General features: G+C 46.5%; 4 protein-coding genes across 5 annotated transcripts; 2 read left to right on the top strand and 2 right to left on the bottom strand.

The window, feature by feature from the left end:
- Positions 1-957: 957 nt before the first annotated feature.
- On the bottom strand, positions 958-2,804 carry mmgt1 (membrane magnesium transporter 1). Its single transcript, XM_086178776.1, has 4 exons — positions 2,683-2,804; positions 2,275-2,327; positions 2,058-2,161; positions 958-1,383 (listed from the first exon to the last, which is right to left on the bottom strand). The coding sequence occupies exons 1-4, from the start codon at positions 2,759-2,761 to the stop codon at positions 1,227-1,229; spliced, it is 393 nt and encodes a 130-aa protein (XP_086034902.1). The 5' UTR covers positions 2,762-2,804; the 3' UTR covers positions 958-1,226.
- A 194-nt stretch (positions 2,805-2,998) lies between these two features.
- Positions 2,999-5,623, top strand: pfdn6 (prefoldin subunit 6). The gene is made up of 4 exons (XM_086178777.1): positions 2,999-3,203; positions 3,439-3,509; positions 3,599-3,723; positions 5,294-5,623. Exons 1-4 carry the CDS (start codon positions 3,140-3,142, stop codon positions 5,412-5,414), a joined length of 381 nt encoding a protein of 126 aa, XP_086034903.1. The 5' UTR covers positions 2,999-3,139; the 3' UTR covers positions 5,415-5,623.
- Positions 5,624-7,529: 1,906 nt separating this feature from the next.
- her5 (hairy-related 5) lies at positions 7,530-9,447 on the bottom strand. Of its 2 annotated transcripts, XM_086178775.1 has the most exons (4): positions 8,997-9,447; positions 8,767-8,805; positions 8,590-8,685; positions 7,530-8,505 (listed from the first exon to the last, which is right to left on the bottom strand). In XM_086178775.1, exons 3-4 carry the CDS (start codon positions 8,668-8,670, stop codon positions 8,137-8,139), a joined length of 450 nt encoding a protein of 149 aa, XP_086034901.1. In that variant the 5' UTR covers positions 8,671-8,685; positions 8,767-8,805; positions 8,997-9,447; the 3' UTR covers positions 7,530-8,136. The 2 variants fall into 2 exon arrangements, with proteins under 2 accessions (XP_086034901.1, XP_086034900.1); XM_086178774.1 differs by lacking the exon at positions 8,997-9,447 and having other exon boundaries at positions 8,767-8,811.
- Positions 9,448-12,064: 2,617 nt separating this feature from the next.
- Positions 12,065-13,803, top strand: LOC147215710 (uncharacterized). Its single transcript, XM_086178605.1, has 4 exons — positions 12,065-12,118; positions 12,793-12,888; positions 12,997-13,090; positions 13,175-13,803. The coding sequence occupies exons 1-4, from the start codon at positions 12,065-12,067 to the stop codon at positions 13,801-13,803; spliced, it is 873 nt and encodes a 290-aa protein (XP_086034731.1).
- The last annotated feature ends 5,800 nt before the right edge of the window (positions 13,804-19,603 follow it).

Here is a 19,603-nt window from a genome sequence, read left to right as displayed (position 1 = left end):
AGGGCAACAATTAACTTTAATTTAAATTGTATCTTATTTATAAATATATTTTCATGACCTCTCCTAGAGTCTTCCCCCACAGGGGTTTGTTTACACCCCCCTGAGAAACACCCATGCGTTGATGAAGTAACTCAGCCTCAGACTCTTGATTTTCTCTCCTTGAACATGGACTCTAAGATCAGCCTGGAGATTCCTTTATTTTAATCCTGCATCAGAAATACGTCCATCTCATGGGTTTGAGGACAGCGAATGCTGAGTTAATCCCATTTGTTCAGTGGAGACTGCAAAGTCACACAGCAGTGAACCCTGTCTGCCGACCCTGGCAACTGCAGCGGTATCCATTTGTGTTTCAGATAAAATCCACTTATTATAGATATCGTTAAACAGCTAGATAAGGACTTTATTAATCCCTAGCGTGAAATGAAATGGTTATCACTTGAAGAAATTATCAGGGTTGTAAAAGTCAGGGTTTTTTTTTTGGGGGGGTGGGGCAATAATGATCTGAAAACCAGGGTAAAATCAGTAGGTGTTTATTAAATTAAGTCATAACAAAATGTAAAATGAAGGGAAAAATATAAACTTCACCCAAATAAACGTACCAACACTTTCCACGTCACCTGTTTCCACGGCGTCATTTGAGAGTGGCTGTCTAGAAGGTTCCTGTTCTCGCGTCTGGCCTCGAGCACAGTCGCTGTGGCATAAAACTCGAACCTCTTTATTGCATACGGGACGTACAAATGAGCTCTGTGCTCTCAGGGTCTCATCGGGGAGAAAGGGAAAAAAAAAAAAGGTCTCCGCGGTTAATAAAAATAAAACTTTTTACAGTTGAAATAAAACTAGGCTCTGCTCCGACAGCGGCTGAGGACTGATGTATGGGTGAGATGGAACCAGTGTTTTAAGCCCCTCGTACAAAAAGGACAGCAGTATCTGGATTCAGTTCGGAGGGAACCAAAGCACTAGATGTCTCCGCCTCTTAAGACTCCAAAGCATTTACATACTGTATATACAAACAAATCTACTCGACAAACCGAGGGGGTTGGCACACTCGAGTGTTGAATACGGCGGTGACCACTTTTATGGACAGAGGTGCATGTTTGGACAGCATGTTAGTTTATGTACACGTACGTGGAAGAGGATTTTGCCCCCCTCTGACAAAATAAACCGAAAGAAAACACAACAAAAATCTTATTTGACATTGATGATGTTGCAGACGGGAAAGGCCAGTCTCAGTGCAAGTGCTCCAGCTTGCGTAGCCGGAGGGGGTTGGGAAGCGCTTGCTGGTTGTGCGCGGAGGAGGGCTCTTCCTCTGCCGAGCGGAACAACACTCGCCCCCGGTGGTTGAAGAGGTAAAAGGATGGATGATTCCTCAGCGTATCAAACGTTCTGGGAGAAGGAAAGAAAAGCGTTGACATAAAAACAAATATATCGCTTGCAAGCCGTGACCATGTAAGACACTCGCATATAAGATTCAGGAGTGTATTGGACTGCATTGGCCAAAGAACAAGACGTAACTTGACCAGTCACCTTCGGCGGCTGATACTAAAGACTTCCAGAGAAACTGGTATCAGAAAAGAGTCCAACATAGGGGTTGAACTGTCATACATAACCATCTAGCAAGCATAAATTAGCCTCTAGATGTGAATGTTACAAGCCCCTTTTAATAGATGTCCAAATGACTTTTTTCCTTCTGATTTACATGTTTCCTGCAGAAATACAAAGTAAGGAAAGGACCCTTTGCAGATACTTTCATAAGTACATAAGTGAAACTCAGTAACTGTGACAAATAGTCACTGGAGAGGGACACTTGAAATCAGATAAACAACTGGACACGAAGTTACTCCACGTCCCAAGAGCAGAGGGCATGGAGAAATATCTAAATGCATCTGGCAAGTGGAAAAACTGAGTTTCTCTGGTGCGACAGTACAAAAAGATGCACACCGTCACCAGCAGCATCAACTTAATCCACAAAGCTGCAACTGCGAATGTTCGTGGGCTTCACCGTGGCGTCGGAGGCGCATAAATGAAAAAGTTAGCAGGTTAATAATGAGTTTACACACTTGTTTTTAAGCTCTGATGAGGCGTCCATGTCCTTGAACTCCCCGGCGATGTGGACGATGCCGTAACAGGTCATGACAAATGATAACAGGGTCTGTAATACAATCTGGAATGAGACGAGACGTGGTCGTGAGCGGGACAGGCGTCCGGGGTTTTCATTTTTTAAATTTTCATTTAATGGGGAGGGTATTGTAGTAACAAAGGTTAAACGTGACTCACATCGACTGGCAGTGTTTCGTTTTCCTTCTCTGTAAGTCTCATATATGATCGATCTGGAGAGAGAGGTGCGTTAGCAGACCGCCATAGAAAGATAGCTATGACACATTATGAGAAAAATAAATAAATAAGATAGGCCGAGAGAGAAAAGACCGTGGATTATATTATAATTAAAATTGTAATGACAGTGCGTAAAATGCATATTGTGATGTAATATCATAAATAGCACGAAGCAGTCATTTTCTTTGATTTGCATCAAAGCTAAATTGCGCTAGCATCCTCTTAGCTAGCCGCCGGACCGGAGGGCCCGGCATCCAGGCTCTATTCCCGTCCCCTGGCCGACGACGGAGCCCGCTTCCGGAGACGAACACGCCGGAAGGCCACGGCGAAGCCTCCGGCGACACGACTTACGCTGTGCCGCGGAGAAAGCAGCGTGGGCTAAGGCAAAAAGTCCGACGCCGACTACACCTTTCCAGAACGACGAGGCCATCTTGAACCAGGGCTAGGAAGAACTCTGTGCGGTGTCGTAAAACACTGTCGTAAACAACCGCAACAATGACACCGTCAAAAAAACACCACAAACGCGTATAGTATTCTTGTTGTTTTGTTGGATTTGTTTTATTGATACTCTCTTTATTGTTAATCATTCGGTTAAAAATGTAAAGAATCACAAAAATGAATATTTCAAACTCGTTTGGGCTTTTATTTTGAAGGAGTCGTCGATTTCCGGTCCACCCGCCGCCCTTTCCGGTTAGCTAACGCACCTTCCCCTGTATCACGTTTAGCTAACCGCTCCCCCTACCCACCCTAAAATTCGCCTTATTTACACCCCCTTCGTCAAAATACCTGTTTATATAAACCGCAAAACATGTCGGAAGCCATTCAAAAGAAATTAAACGCAGAGTTGGAAAAATATACTCAGATGCAAAAAGGTATGTGCGGTGATAATACGTGGTTTCTCGTGGTGCGTTCACTGACCATATTAGGCACCGCTTGAAATACTCTACCATTTCCTCAGAAACGTATTCTACTCATTTTTATTGGCTATTTTTTTAATTCATTAATTTTATAACCATACTCCGTGTTGTGTCCTCGCTACATCATATGGTCATACGGTAATGGCTCAGGAGCTTCTCTGACTTTGCTACTTTCTGTCCGTGTTGTCAGATGTTAGCAAAAGCATGTCGGCGAGACAGAAGCTGGAGACGCAGCTGACAGAAAACAACATCGTCAAAGAGGTGAGTTTTTTTGTTTTTTTTTGTAGACCTTGTACTTAAGAAACACTGCATCTACCTCTGAGTAACTATATCACCCTCTGTGTTTGCAGGAGCTGGATCTGCTGGACAGCGCAAACACAGTTTACAAGCTCATCGGCCCCGTGTTAGTGAAGCAGGACCTGGATGAGGCCAAAGCGACGGTGGCGAAAAGGCTGGAATATATAAATGGAGAAATGTGAGTGTTTGCCAGTCCAGAAATACGAGACTAATACACAGAGGTGTGTGCAAACCTGGTCTGCTGGTAGAAGAGCCGTTGGTATTCTCATTCCCACATCATGCAGTGACCTAAAACCATTCACTCTCATATTCATACTGCCATTTACCTTCTCATTTACACTTCATATGGAGACATACAACCACTCATTCCTTCATTTACACGTCTGGACAATTCAGGGTCTCCGTTGAACCTCCTGCATGTGACTGGACTGGGGCGAAGTCCCGCTTGAACCTCATTTTCTGAATGTAAACAACTCTCACTAAAGATGACAGATGATGGCGTGTCAATCATCACACTCAGTCTGTCCAGGGTGAAGGTGTTACTGACCTCTGCCGCGGCCTCTGCATCTGCTGGACTCTCACAGGAAAGCACATCGTATAAATTCCACCGTAACGCCTAAAGCTTGTGCTGGAAGTCGCGTGAAGTAGTTTAACTTGTAACTCTGCAGAGGCACTGTAAACCTCGGCTTTGCTTCAAGAGCGATCCGTCAGTATCGTGTCGTCAGCTGAGGTGGAGATTTGACCAGCAAGGCACGCCGACTCACCGTGACCCCGTTGCAACCCCGTGGTGCTGGAGAATTTCACGCCAGCATTTATCTGGCTTTGGCTTCATTGTCTTCAGAACAGAACAGTTTAAGAAGTGTCTAGTTTGATTTTCATTCAAGGAAGTAGCCTCCTCTAGGGGAACCTTGTGGTTTTGCATTCCTGCAGGCAGCAAGGATAGACACCAGTGTGACTTTCACCTGAATTTCAGCACTCCCAAAGCAAACAACTGAAGAAGAAGAGGAAGATGACACGAAGAGGTGAAGCTGCCACAGTGTTCATGGAATAATAACCATGGACCATCAGGTGGTTGAAGTATTTTTATTTTCTTCCCTGCACTGTGTCACTGTGTGAAGAAACCTGTTAGCTGTTCGCTAAGTTTGCACTAATTTTGAACAGCATGTGTATGTTCCCCTTCAAGCCCTGGAGCCCCTCTGAGGCGTAGCAGGCTAGAAGAGCTCGGACCTCTTCCTCTCGCTGCTTCCCTCCATTTTGTCGCCGGAAAGCTTCTGACCAGTGACGGGATAGTTTTTAAAAATGTCTCTGCAGTCCATAGAAGTATCTGCTCATGGGCGTGGCCTATGAGTTGCACCGATCACCTAGAGTTCCTATGGAACCGTAAAAAGACCCTGTCCCAGAGTAGGGGCTGAGATCCAAGGTCCCCGGTTCCTCTACTGTCCCAATATACCAAGAAAAGGCCTTGTTTTCTGAAAAGTTGTGTGAAACCAGCTCACATGTACAACTGTCCGTTCTGCGTCCCAGACCGTGGCAATCAAGGAGGAACTTCAATGTCTCAATTCCAATAGTCTTGAGATTCACCCTCTGAAGCTAAGCAGCAGTCTAAAACATCCTCACCTCATGGTTTAGCACCATCTAAAGCAGGAAGTGAGATAAGTGTCTCACCGAAAGGTCCAGCCAAATCTGCTCCTGGATGTGTTTGTATGTGTTTTCCTCTCCTGAGGTGGTTATTGTGTCCTAATCTGCAGCCAGAGGTACGAGACCATGCTGAAGGACATGGAGAAGAAGTCGGAGCAGCACCGGGAGGTCCTGACCAGTTTACAGCAGGAGCTGCAGAAGTCCCAGGGACGGCCCGTCGGAAAAGTCTGACGAAGATGCACGCGCACACACACACACACACACACACACACACACACACGCACACACACAGACTGGAACAGATGAATAGGTTCAGTGGACGTCAGCCTATTATGGATCCACAGCAGCCACCTTCTCCATGTATGTCCTCCTTAATCTGCAGCTTTCTGACTCCTGTGTCTAATAAACGCCTTTTTCACCAAAAAAAAAAAAAAAATTGATGAATCAGAAGTATTTGCAACTGACATAGTGTTTTGTGTGTGTGTGTGTGTGTGTGTGTGTGTGTGTTTTCTGTCACACAGCTCTGGTAATGACTGTAGCATCTGGGGTTCAGTCCCTGACACCCCCCACCCCAGCAGCTGCCAGCATTTTGTGTGTGTGTGTGTGTGTGTTCAAGATCTCTCCCCCAGCAGAGGGTTAGCAGCAGTCAGGAGACTGAACATTTATGAATGTGTGAACATGCGACACCTGATTGCTCCCCTTTACCCTGTGAATTATAAATCAATAATGATAATGTAAGTGGACAATTTAATCAATCCCGGTGACCCTGGCTTATAACTAAACTTTATTTTTTTTAGGAAGAGGTTGAAGCTTAAAACAAACATAATACACACATCAGCCTTTCTCAGTGAGATGTGCCACAGCACCCAGCAGAGGACAGAGGTCTTCCAAGTGAGTTAGAAGATTCTCCAGGAGTCTTTTCTTGAGGAAAGTCTGCCTATGTGTGTAAAACCAGATTAATTTAACTCACATTCCAGCTTTTAGCAAAGTGCACTACTATTACACCGTGGAATTTCTGTCGTGTTTGCTTTATCACACATGCATTCACCATTTGGCATTTGGACTGATATAAATATATATAAGCATATGAAAGAAGCAGTTGGTGTCACACAGACAGCTTTTTAAATCCTCACTTATTGGTATTAATTCAATTAAATTGGATTTCAGGACTCCCTCCCCCCACGCAGGGTGTTAATGGAGCCCTCAGCCTGCAGCAGGAGGCCCGGGGGGCCAAACGTGAAGGCGTCACCTCCACCCGTGGCGGTGACACGGCGTGTAAAGTCATCACCGCCCGGTCCGGGTGCTCTCAGCGTGGGGGGGGGGGGGGGGGGTGGGGCGGTCAAGTGCAGTTGAAGGTCATCCTGCTGGTCCGCTCCTCTTCCGCCGGAAGCTGGATTATTCCCGTCCGTTTTAATCCGCATTGAGCCGCTAATCCGTTCCCTCGCATTGATGCGCCGCGCCTTCCGAAGCCCGGAGACGCACAAAGACGCGTCCCACCCGGTGGGCAGCCCAGCGGGACTAACACCCTCTTTGATGGAGATGGGATGGGGAGTGTCCCACCAAACGGCCCCGGAATGGCCTCCCCGATCGTCCGTTCTGATGATGGGATGGCTTCCCGGCGCTCCCATCAGCAGCGCAGCTCCAGGGGGGACAAAGCAGGAGAACCTTCCCCCTTGCGATGGACGGCGATTATGGCTCGTTCCAGGTGTGCATTGACATGTTGATGCGTATCTGTGTGTCTCATGCATACACACACACACAGGAGTTCAATCTCCTATGCAGAGCAACATCCACACCACCAACCCCCACCAGGAGTCATCAGATCATGACTTAGTGGAAGTCACTTCCCATGATGATAGGATGTGTGTGTGATTGTTACTCAGCTAGTGGACACACACACACACCACATAGTGTACTTCTACATGTACAGTTATACACTGGTCGAGGAGAAATGCTTTTATTGTCACGTAGTTATACACCGAGGGTAATATCTGCAAAATTTGACCACTGCATTTAACCCGTCATGGATGCACCATGAGGAGAATCAGCTGAGGAACAGCGTCAGGGGAGCTGGAGGTTCAGTGTGTTGCTAAAGGACATTTGGACTGGCGAGGAGGAACCTTGGATCCAACCTGGAATGTTTGGTTCCAAGGACGACCGTCTTAATCCCCTGCACGCCCTGTAAAAGGAAAGTCAGTGTACCTGCTCCCTCATCTTGCCAGTACTATTTGCTGTATTAAAGTGTCGAAGTGTGTTTTCGACAGATGGTGTGTGTGTGTGTCTGCGACAGCAACTACAAGACAAACCACCCCAGATGAGAGTAAAGCCATACGACTGTGGTGAGTATATAGTTTATTGTACGATCTTCGTCTGAAAGTGAAGAACACTTTGGGAGAGGGTACAAAGAGAATACATGAAGTAGAGTTGTACCTCTGGCAAAGGCTGCACACCAGGACCTGAATGCCTCGACCAGAGGGGGGTGGAGGATATTTCCAGATCGTTCCGATAAGACGATGGCTTCTTTGTTGGGGATGTATGTGTGTGTGTGTGTGAATGGCCCCCCTCTACATTTCAAAACACCGTACTTGAGATCATAGGAGCCGTAAACATCTCAATGTGTCAGACTGGCACTGAGTACCTGTTTATTCAGCTCCAGGGCCTGTTCTGCAAGTACTACGCAGTACTAGTACTTCACCGGTCTGGGCGTACACGCACACTGGGGTAGAATGTAAAAATATTTGTGGAATAAGCAACATTGCTCAAAAAAAGGAAAAAAAAACTCTAGAATGTCATATTTACAGCAGAATAAACCCTACATGTGTGCATAATGCTTGTGCACAGTCCACAATATGTGCTGCACAAGCTCTTGTCTTGTACAGTGAAATTCATATTTACACAACGTATATGTGTGTGTGTGTGTGTGTGTGTGTGTGCGTGTGTGTGAGTTGTGGCTTCACTGGGGCCACGGCCTCCATACGGGCTCCGCGCCGTGCGTGGAGGCAGCGAGCAGCCTCCGCGTGTCCCCGTGCAGCCCCGGGTCCCGGGGCAGGTAGGGGTGGCGGGGCAGATGCTGCGGGTACAGCGGGGTCTCCCCCGGCGTGTGTCCCGGGGAGGGGGCCCTCGGCCGGGGCTCCCCGCCGGCCCCGGGTCCCTCAGGCTCCGGAGCCTCGCTGGAGATGAAGTCGCGGATCCGCAACAGGCAGGACCTCACGCCGTCGTGCGTGGGGGCGCGGCTCGGCCTCTGCGCGTCCCGGTCCGTTTTGAGGAACTGCACCACGCTCTCCAAGATCTCTGCCTTCTCCACCTTGGGGTTTTTCAGCCTCTGCGTGGGAGGGGAGGGGAGGGCAAAGACAGCATCACGACGTGTCCACGGACCGCGGAGGGTGTCGCGATTATGATCCCGTACCTCGTCGTGCGTGTTTTCCAGCATGAGGAGCCTGAGGGTCTCCAGACTGTGGTTGATCCGCTCCCGCCGGCGCTTCTCCATCACAGGCTTGGACACCTGAGGAATGGAAGACCGGAATGAAGAGGGAGATCCTGCACCTGGAGGTCAGGGGTTGCTCCACCGGCCTCCAATTCTCACCCTCCTGCTCCTGGTCCTGGGCTCCTCCTCAGTTAAGGCCTTCATGACCGACGTGGAAATGCGTCCAGTCGCGATGGCCGGGGTGTGGGGGGAAGAAGACCCCACGGAGCGCAGATGGGAAGAAAAAAAAAGGGAAAAAAAAAGTCCAAACCTGAACTTCGCGTCTGCTGTGCTTTTTATCACCCTGCATCCAGAGGCCACGCCCAAGCGGGACACGCCTCCCCACTCACCTCCACGTCCTCCACCCGTGGAGGAGGTCCTGGTCAGCAGAGCTGCGTGGGTGAACAAAACACCTTCACGCACAAAAGGAGACTCCACTCCAGATAGGCTTTGTTTAGAGAAGAATAATGCAATACTGCAAGGAAGATACTCATGAATGCAATTCATTCATTCATTCATTCATTCATTCATTCATTCATTCATTCATTCATTCATTCATCTGTTCATTCATTTGCTCACTTATCCATCCATCCATCCATTCATCCATCCATCCATCCATCCATCCATCCATCCATCCATCCATTCAATTGTTCATCCATTCATTCATTTGCTTAACCATTCATGCATCTCTTCATCCATCTGTTCATCCATCTGTTCATTCGTTCATTCACTCATTCATCCACCCACCCGTTTATCTATTCATTCAGGTGTTCATCCATTCATTCATCTGTTCATCCATCTATTCATTCATTCGTTCACCCATCCATCCATCCATCCATCCATCCATCCATCCATTCAACTGTTCAGTCATACCCTCACTTATTCATTCATTAATTCATCCATCCATTCATTTATTATATTGTTTTTCCTGTATACACTCATGCAAGCACTAACATAGTCGTGCACGTGTACATATTCATGCATGCATGCAAGCCCACACACTCATTACACACACACAAGCATGCATGCAGACACACACGCATGCTGACATACATACACACACTCAGGCATGCAAGCACACACATACACACGTTCATGCACGCACACTCTTGCATGCATACACATACACACATGCATCCTAGTAAGTATACACACAAACACATACACACATTCATGCTTGCATGGACACACACACACACACACACACACATGCATACTCACAGAACACAGCACTTTGATCAGTCTGTGTGAAAACGTCCTGTGGAAAGTCACCATTCAATGCAGTGCAAGTCAGACATTCAAATATTGGAGACACGGGGAGGAGAAGAACCGACCTCTTGCTTGTTTCCGTGTGTTAAAAACTAAAACAATGATTTTATACTTTTCTCCCCACTCTGGTGGATTTTCATGCAAATGGAATAACTGGAGTAAAATTGCAGTAAAAGTAAAGTAAATAAGATGGAAAGAAGACTGGAGTAAAAGAGGCTGCATACTGAAGTACTATGGCATATCTGGTGTAAAAGTGGATCAAAACTGTAGTAAATGGACTGGAAGAAAAGTGAAGTGCAACAGGAAGAAAAGTGGATTATTCTGGAGTAAAACTGGAAGAAAACATTGTAAAAGCAGAATAAAACTGTCATAAATGTGGAGGAAAAACTGTAGTATTCCATGTAAAACTGCAAGGAAATTGGAGTAATACTGTAATGGCAGTAGAGCGACACTGCAGTACTCTGGAGTAAAACTGGAATAAAAGTGAAAGAAAAGTAGAAAGAAACTGGAATAAAAGTGCAGGACTCTGGAGTCAAACTTGAAGAAATCTGGAATAGAAGAAAAATAAAATGAGTAAGAACGGAAGGAACTCCTCAGCAGGAGCTCCATGAAGAGGAGCAAGGCTGAGAAGATGAAGAGTGGGAGCAGCTCCTGCACCCCCTTTTCCCATTTAAAAAATTTTTTTTTTTAACATTTTTATTATCTCGAGGTTACACAAACACACACACGCGCTTGCCGACTCAACACGCGGGGAGCCAAATTGCCCACTTCACACCTACACACACACACACACACTACGTGTTGATTGTGTGTGTGTGTGTCACCAGGTGTGTGAAACGCTGCAGACATTGCACGGGGCCACTTGCACGCATGATCACGCGTCCGCGTCCGTGTCCGGCCACCCCCACCCACCCACGCTCACCCCAAATACCCCCCCCCCACACTCCCCAACCCCACGCCCTGATCCCCATAATAGGCTCAAGTGTGGAGATAACACCGGGATGATCGGATCACGGGCGACCCGCGGGGATTAAGTGGCTTTTCAGGGGCAAAAACACTTCCGTTTGAAAATAAAAAAAGTGTGTGTGTGTGGTGGGGGGGGGCATTGATGGAGGCCTGGGCTGGTCGCTACGGGAACCCCAAAGAAACGTCTGCCGTGGATCAATCAGCCTGATCCAAACATGCGGGTAAACAATGCGTGTGTGCATGTGTGCGCGCGTGTGTGTGTGTGTGTGTGTGTGTGTGTGTGTGTGTGTGTGTGTGTGTGTGTGTTAGAATCGAAGCCACGTGGTTCCGCCCCGCAAATAAGTCCCATAATGTGCTCGCCTGAGCCTGTGATGGAAACCAATTAGTAGGATCGTGGGTGTGGGGTCTTTTGTGGTGGGGGTCCCGGGCCAATATCGGGGGCCCTCGGGTGTAACGGCCCACAAAGAGCGGATCTTCAAACGGGGGTCTTTCGGGGGTCCACCGGTTTGTTTTGAGGCGTGTGAGTCCAGGCTGCAGCACACTCGACACCCAGGTGTGAACATCACTCCTTACACACATACACACACACGCCGGCGGTACCCCGGGTTCTCCACGCATGCGCACTTCGCGTTTGGACTAGCCGCGCCGCAGTCTCACACGTCATAAAAAATACAAAATAAGCTGCTCCTTTTCTCACTTTGCTTCCCGTTCCCACGGAGGGAGCAAAGAGTTTTCCCAGAGTCTCACCCCGTCAGCTCCACACACACCTCCACCCGTGGAATAATCATGAGCGACCGTGAGAAAGTGGAGATAAATGGAGTTTGAACGGAGCTGCGATGTTATTCGACACAAAGGGCTATTTAAATATCTCAATTTTTAAATATCTGTATAGCGGAATGCTTTAAGACTGATGTAGTAAAACGGATGATAAAATAAGTTTTAAAATGATTTTTCTGTCTGAATTTCAAGATCAATAAAAAAAAACTTGTGTTTGGTGGGGAGTGGGGGTACCGTGGAATCGTCCCGCGGCAGAGGTGTCGTCACACACACCCGTCAGCCAATCAGAGGCCGAGGCCGGGGCTCCTTATAAAGAGCCCAGGAGCCACTTCTCCTTCTCATCCTCCTTCTCCTTCCTCCTTTTCCTCTTCTTCTTCTTCTTCTCTGCCACCGCCACTCTGGAGACATGACCAGGAAAATACAGAAATCTCTGGAGGACGAGAACAGGAGGAGGAAGAGGGTAAGACCATCTATCTATCTATCTATCTATCTATCTATCTATCTATCTATCTATCTATCTATCTATCTATCTATCTATCTATCTATCTATCAATCTATCTATCTATCTATTGATTGATTAATGTTTCTAGTTAACTTTCTAGCTACATAGCGTTTTACAATTTTTCTATCAATTAATTTTTTTCCATTTATTCATTTATTCATTCATCAATTCATGCATTTATTCTCTATCTATCTATCTATCTATCTATCTATCTATCTATCTATCTATCTATCTATCTATCTATCTATCTATCTATCTATCTATCTATCTATCTATCTATCTATCTATCTATCTATCTATTGATTGATTAATGTTTCTAGTTAACTTTCTAGCTACATAGCGTTTTACCAATTTTTCAATTCATTAATGCATTCCTCTTTATGCGTTGAGTCACTCATCCTTTCGTTCATTCACCAACCCGTCCATTCATTCATTAGCCGTGCCATGAGAGTGCTGTTAGAAATAACCAAATAGCGCCGCCATCGAAGCATCTCCGGTCGACCCGCTGCAGCCTCTCCGTCCGGCGAAGACCCCGAGAGAAGAGGCCAAGTCGCCGACGCGGCCCTGATGTTCGAACGCACTATACCTGTAACGGCGGGAGCCTCACCGGTGCTGTTGGTCTCTCCCTGTAGATTCTGAAACCGGCTGTGGAAAAGAAGAGACGAGATCGTATTAATAAAAGCCTGGCAGAGCTGAGGACTCTGTTGTTGAGTAATACGTCCGATCCAGTGAGTAACCCGGCCGCCAGATCTCCACGCCGCACCCTCTGCCGGGGAACTGTGCATTGACAGAGCGTGTTTTCTCTCCCACCGTCTGAAAAACTGCGTCGTGAGCAGCGCTTGCAGAACCCCAAGATAGAAAAGGCGGAGATCCTGGATCTGGCGGTGGAGTATATTCACAGGTGGACGGACGGGAAGAGGATCAGCAGCGGTAAGGGATGGAGGAGGGTTCGGTGTGACATCGGAGCTCCGCTGCCATGAATGACCCGCCGTTACTTCTCTCCTTCCTCCGCAGATGCTGGCAGAGGTGTGGTGAGTCTCCGTCCCCCAGAGCCCGGCCCCGCGACATTTGTCACACTCGAAAATGCAGGTTTCCAGCAGTGCGTGGCGCAGCTGGCCGGCTACATGCAAAAGATCCCGCCGGCGCAGCGCAACGGCCTGCTGGAAGGCCTCAGGTGTCACGCCGAGAGCCGGCGGCGCTTGGCCAGAAATGCCCCGGGGACCCCGGAGATCTTCGACGCGGCGTCGGCGGACGTCGTTTGCACATCTGAGGGCGCAGAGGAGTCCCGTGCGGCTCTCGCCCACTCCCCCCTCCAGCCTCACGCTTGCTCCACGCCGTGTCACGACACCTTCTCGCCACCCAGCTCTCCCTGGTTCTCCCCCCCTTTCTCCACATATGCCACGTCGCCTCCCTTCCCCTCATTTGCCCGCCGCTTCTCTTTCCCCCCCAGCCTGTCACCTCCGTCCTGCAACACCTCCTTCTCGGCGTTCCCGCACACCCTCCCCGCCCCCGTGAGTTTCTCGCCCACGGCGGCCCACTCCACCTTCCTCTTCCCCCCCGTCACCTCGCTTAGGTCCCCCCCGCACGCCGCGCACAGGGAGGGGTCACCCAGTCCGCCGCCCATGTGGAGACCCTGGTCTTGAGGCGGCTTGGACGGGACACGGACTGGCGACCCCGCTTGGGAGAACAGGGTAATGACTCACCGGAGAGACGGATGCATCCCGCGCCGGAAATGTACAGTGTACATATTGAAATTGTCTATATTTGGTATTTTTTCGTATAAATAAAATTTGATGAGGAATTGCGCCATAGGTGTGTCGATCTTCCGTTGTCAGAGGTGTTGATGCCTCGGACGGTTTCACTGGGTGTTTGGATAATAAAGTAATCAACTGCTATTACTGTAATACGTCAACCTGTCAGCTAGAATGTCGCTGGTTGGATTTCTGTCTGTGTGGATTCCCCGCGTTCTCAGGGTTCCTCCCGCAGTCCAGGAACATGCCTGGGGGTTTATTGGAGAACCTAAATCATCCTGGCGTTTGGATGTGAGGGTGTATGTCTCAATATGTGGCCTGTGATTGAGTAACTGGTATAGAAAATGAATGAATTAATAAACCTCTCCGTTTCATCTTGTTTTTCGCTCATTGCTTGCGTTTCAGCTGTCTTGAGTCCATTGGGTCGAGGTGACTTTACGGGTAAAACCGCAAATGAGGCGGCAAAAACTGCATAAACAAGTAACAAGTAAAGTTCTCCATATGTTTATTTAACTTGCAGTTGTGTCATGCAGCAGTATTAGTGCGTACCTGGATGCTTCGCCACTGTGCAGGACTAGAATATTGTAATAAAGTTCTTTATCTTCTGTAATACAATTAAAAAAAACAAAAATTACTTTTTCATGATATCCTGATATTTTGAGATAGGAATTTGGAGTTTTCTTAAGATGGAAGCCATAATCAGCAATATTAAAATTATAAAAGGCTTGCAGTTGATTTGTAATGAATCCAGAATGTATGACATTTTTGTTTTTGCAATTGCATTACAGAAGATAAAGAACTTTATCACAATATTCAAATTTTCTGAGACAGTCCTGTATGCGAATGAAGGCTCGGTGTATGAGACAACAGCCGGGGTTGTGGCGCTGTCATGCAAAATGCAGCTTACAGATGTTTCTTTCATTGATATGTAAATATTCTGTCGAAACACAGCAGGAAAGAGCAATAAACGGCTGGTGTTTCACATCTACTCCGTCTGCAAGTGTCAGACCTTGAACTGATGTCGAGTTTGTTTTTTCCCTGATTTCCCTGAACGCACCGCGACCCCGCTGGGAATCACAGGTGCCGCCGCGGCTGCCGGATGTGTCACCGGCAAACAAATATATAAAGTTCACCGCTTCTTTTCACCAGACTCAGGCCAGCCAGAGGTAAAAGTAATCTTTATTTTTTCTTATTGACATCAAATCCAGTAAAGTGAGCTGTTCGTAGTGTTTTTTTTTAAAAAAAAACGGGTTTGTATCAGGTTCGGTTTAATGAAACGTCACATTAGCTTACTAGCGTAGCATTGGTACCGAAGTTAGCAAGGAGTCGTGTGACTTTTTTCTTCTTTTTTTTCTTTTCTTTATATTTATTATGTTATATTCGTCTGTAAAGCAGCAAGACTGAGAAGCATTGGTGAAACTGGGTTTCAGGGGTTAGAAAAATGCCAACGTCATATAATGCCCTTTTTTTAAATTAAAGTGACCCCTTTTTGGACCTTTTTTTAAACTATTTTTTTTATTGAACATAAATAGTATAAACAGATATATATATATGTACAAATAAACATGGCAAGGCAGTATTGAATGTCAATGAAACAACTGGGGTTGAGGAAGCAAAGGCCTGAAGGACATTCGTACTGTATGAATCACTCAACTGTACAGGTTGACAGTGTTAAAGGTTTGTGAGAAATATTCAATGCTAGATGAAAAATAAAATAAATAAATAGATTAAAAAAAACTTGCAAGGGGAATATAATATGTATTTAAATTGGTGGTTCACAAGTATCTCAGACATCAAACTGTATATTTTTTGGTTTTTGGATTTTTCCATAAGTTTTAAGGATTTTTGATACAATTCAAACTCGTTTATAAAGAGCGTGAACATTTTTGCATTATGATTTTGTGAATGAAGAACTTGGCCAGGCCTTAAATAACATTGACACATAGTTCATCTCTTTTGTTGCCTAACCGTAAACCAAATGTTATATCATTTCTTGAGAAGGAAACTGGTGATGATGGAAATTTGTCCTTAACCCATTTTTGAGTTTTAGCCCAAAAGCCCTGTACTTTTTTCGCAAAATATATGGTCTGTTGTTTCAATGTTGTCTTCACAAAATGTACAAATATTATCTTCAATATTAAAGCGTACACTCAATAATTCCTTAGATGGGTAGATGTCATTCATAATTTTGAAGTGGGCCTCTTTTGCTTTGGGGGGTATGGGTAGACTCAGATACATGGTTTGCAGCGTGGCAATCGATTCCTTATCAGATTTATTTAAAGTATCATTTTTGTTTTGACATCCAGGGAACAAGTTTTCTGTAAAACATTTCCTAATAAAGGAGTTGCTGCACTTTGTATCCCCTTTTTTGACCTGAGACGACATAAACACAGGTGTAGTGCGCCATCTTTAATCATGTTTCTGTTGCGTTCAAGTGAACCAGGATCCTGTTTTATTTTTCTCCTCCAATGTTCTGGGTTCAGACTCATTCCTGGACAGCTGGAATGGCTTGAGGTGCTCCAAACAGATCAGGTGTACAGTTAATATGCTCATAAACAACTGTGTTTTCCTGCTATGCTATGATAAAAACGACCGGTTATTTATCATGCGCGATCTGAACCCAGTGATGACACATTGCTGTCTAAATTGCAAGGATGCTCATTGTGGCTTTGCTTTTTGTTTCTATTGGCAGAGACTGTTGCTGGTCTTCAGTGACGCTAAGTAATTACAGTCGACACAGATTACAAGGATCGGTTGATGTTTGTGGACGCGTGCTGGAATAACCGATGAAGGAAATCGATGAACATTTCAGTTTGGTATGCCGTAGGAGTTTCCGATTCAATTTAGTCTGCCTGCTATCTGGTTGTTTGGTAACTTCTGATCTGTAGAAAGAGGTTTTGGACGTCCGACTCTCACCTCTGAATACTTTCCAGTGTACTGGAAATGTGAACGCTTACACTCTTGCAAGTATATAAACTTTGACACTGGCTAGCAACAAAGCTGTGTCAATGCAGAGTCATGCTGGAATGTACTGTACCTATCATATATGAAATATAATACTATTTTGCATCAGATGTATAACACAACCATGTATCGAGTCAGGCCTGTGTAGAAATCTGGTACAAGCATCATGACCTGACAACCAAGACTTACCCATGCAAAAACAATTAATTGATTGATTAGTTGATTCTTAGTCAACGCGATTGAAAATATTTACGAACTATTGATGTCGTACTAAAAACCCAACTTGTGTTATGTTTGAGCAAGGAACCTCTGGTTTCTGCATTGTATACAAATATACAAGACTTACATTTGTGGAAAGGTGGCACAGTAGTTAGCGCTTCCTCCTCACAGCCAGAAGATCCCTGGTTGGATTCCCACTGGGCGGAATTTCCGTGTATCTGTGTGGGGGCTCTCTGAATTCTTCCCACAATCCAAAAACATGCAGGAGATTCATTGGAGACCCTAAATTGTGTAGACTTGTGGTGCCTGAATGAGAGGGAGAAGGTTTTTGTTTGCCTTGAAATGAGTGAATGGTTGCGATCTGAATTTTGCAAAGTGGAAACAATCCCACAGCATCATTAGTCGTCTTACGTCAAGCCCTGGCAGATGCCGAGTGTTTTGAATGGCTGTTGCCGGAAAGTTCAAATGAGCGTGGGGTCAGTCTCATGACTCGATGTCTTTGTTAACTCCCGAAAAAAACTGGCAGGCAGTTTAACAGCTAAATGCCCCAGCGGTTTGGTAGCTGATAATCTCCATAAACTCCTCCAGCGTACCAGCAGGTTGTTGATAACCGTGCCTCTTTGCGATTTCGCCGCCGACCACAAAACAACTACACTTTTGGGAGCGGCAAGATCAAAACAAAGTTCATGTCTCTGCCCTTATTCAGAAAGTACAAGCGACGACCACAACCGCAAAATGAAAAGTGTGCAGGTCGTGTGCCCGTGGGTACATTAGCATCAGTACATTATACCAAGTTAAGTTCTCCCTGTGCCTACAGGTAGAACCTCCACAGGTCCTCCCTGCATTGGGTTAATTCAAGACTCCCAACGTGTCCATCGGTGTGGATGGTTGTGATTGACAGACGGGTGAATATTGTATTTTGCCCAGCGCCTGCTAAACTGTGACCGTGTGGAGTTGAAACTGCAACATGAACAGCAGAGGGCAGCACTGTCATGGTTTATAAGAGAGGGAGCAGCCGCATCCCTGCATGACCTCTGACAGGAACACAACGAGAAGGTCCAGCATTAAGGCTTGAATAGCCTGGATGTGTCTTCATTCATCTCGCCTGTCTCACAACTTCAAATCAATGCTTCACACCCTCCTTATCCGCTAATCAAATCTCTATTACAGGGTCTGGATATTTTTCGGCGGCGCGGCACCAAAGGACTTTTTCCGAAAACAGAACATCACATGACAGAACATGTCTCGGGATAATGGTTATTTCCCCCCTCTGCGCTCCTGTTTTTGCGATGAAGAAGCTCTGACTGCGTAAGTGCCATTAGTCACGAGGTGGCCATTGTTCTTTGTCGGGGAAATGAGAGGGCAGGTACATCATTTGCAGCTCGATTCTCCACTCGGCCGCCTCGCGCACATATGAAAGCAGAGAAGGCCTCTCACACTGGAGGACAAATTCTGCGGCACGGCACATAATTAATGGGGAAAGAGATCACCCTTTGGAGTGACCTGACAATAGCAGAGCACTCTGGCATTCTCTCAAGACACACTGATTAGAGCTGATCCTGTTACCCTCTTTAATCACTGTTTTGTTTGCCATGAATGCGCCCATGCATTCCTGATTCGGTGAAAAACGCGAGAGGTGGTGCCGCAGAGATGTTACAGGTCTGTCATGGCCCGCTGACGGTCTGTGAATTCCTCGCCGCTGGAGAATTTCAAATCCAAACGCTGCGACGGGGATGGATGTCAAATACTTTCATCGCACGTGTGCACGCTTGTACACTTTGAGAATACACTTGCCAAGCGGCGGGAGTACACGCCGTGCCTAAGCGTCTCAGCAGATCCACAGGACAGGTGTTTGTCATGGCTGTGACACGCCAGTCACGTCTAATTTTTCATGCAGCTGCTTTCATTACGTCAACTGTGAAACATCTACATTAGCCGCCTTCGTACAGAAAAAGTTCTAGGAACTGTCCAGCTCGAATTTCGTTCCAGGAACTAGCCTTCTGCAGGGGAACTTTTTTGTTTTGCCTTTCCACGGGCGGTAAAGGACCACATTAGGGACAGGAGCCAACACACGCACCTTTAGCTTCGCACTCCAAAGCAAACCACTGAAGAAGAGGAAGATGACGCGGACGACTTGGAGGTGGAAGCCGCCACGGCGTTCATGTTCTGTGTGGAATAACCATGGACTAACAGATGCAGGGCTCTTTGAAGTTTGTCTCTTCTCCCTGCACCGAAGACCCCCCCCTATTGGATAACTCTGGACTTATTTTGCCCAAAATGTATATGTTCCTCGAGTCCGTGAGACCCCTTTGAGCCTGGACGTCTTTATCGCTCCATTTCTCACTGCCTCTGTCCATTTTGTAGCAAGGAAACAGCTGACCAGTGACCACGGTCATTTTTTTAATCGGCGCTCTGCAGTCCACAAAAAGTATCTGCTAATGGTCATGGCTTACGAGTTCCACCAATCACCAAACACCCATGAGTTCCTATGGAACCGTAAGAAGATCCT

Source organism: Fistularia commersonii, chromosome 31 (genome assembly GCF_037954325.1).
Source record: "Fistularia commersonii isolate RoL2024-O1a breed Wild chromosome 31, RoL_Fcom_v1.0, whole genome shotgun sequence".
In the NCBI taxonomy this organism is placed as follows: domain Eukaryota; kingdom Metazoa; phylum Chordata; class Actinopteri; order Syngnathiformes; family Fistulariidae; genus Fistularia; species Fistularia commersonii.
This window is presented reverse-complemented; position numbering and strand designations above follow the sequence as displayed.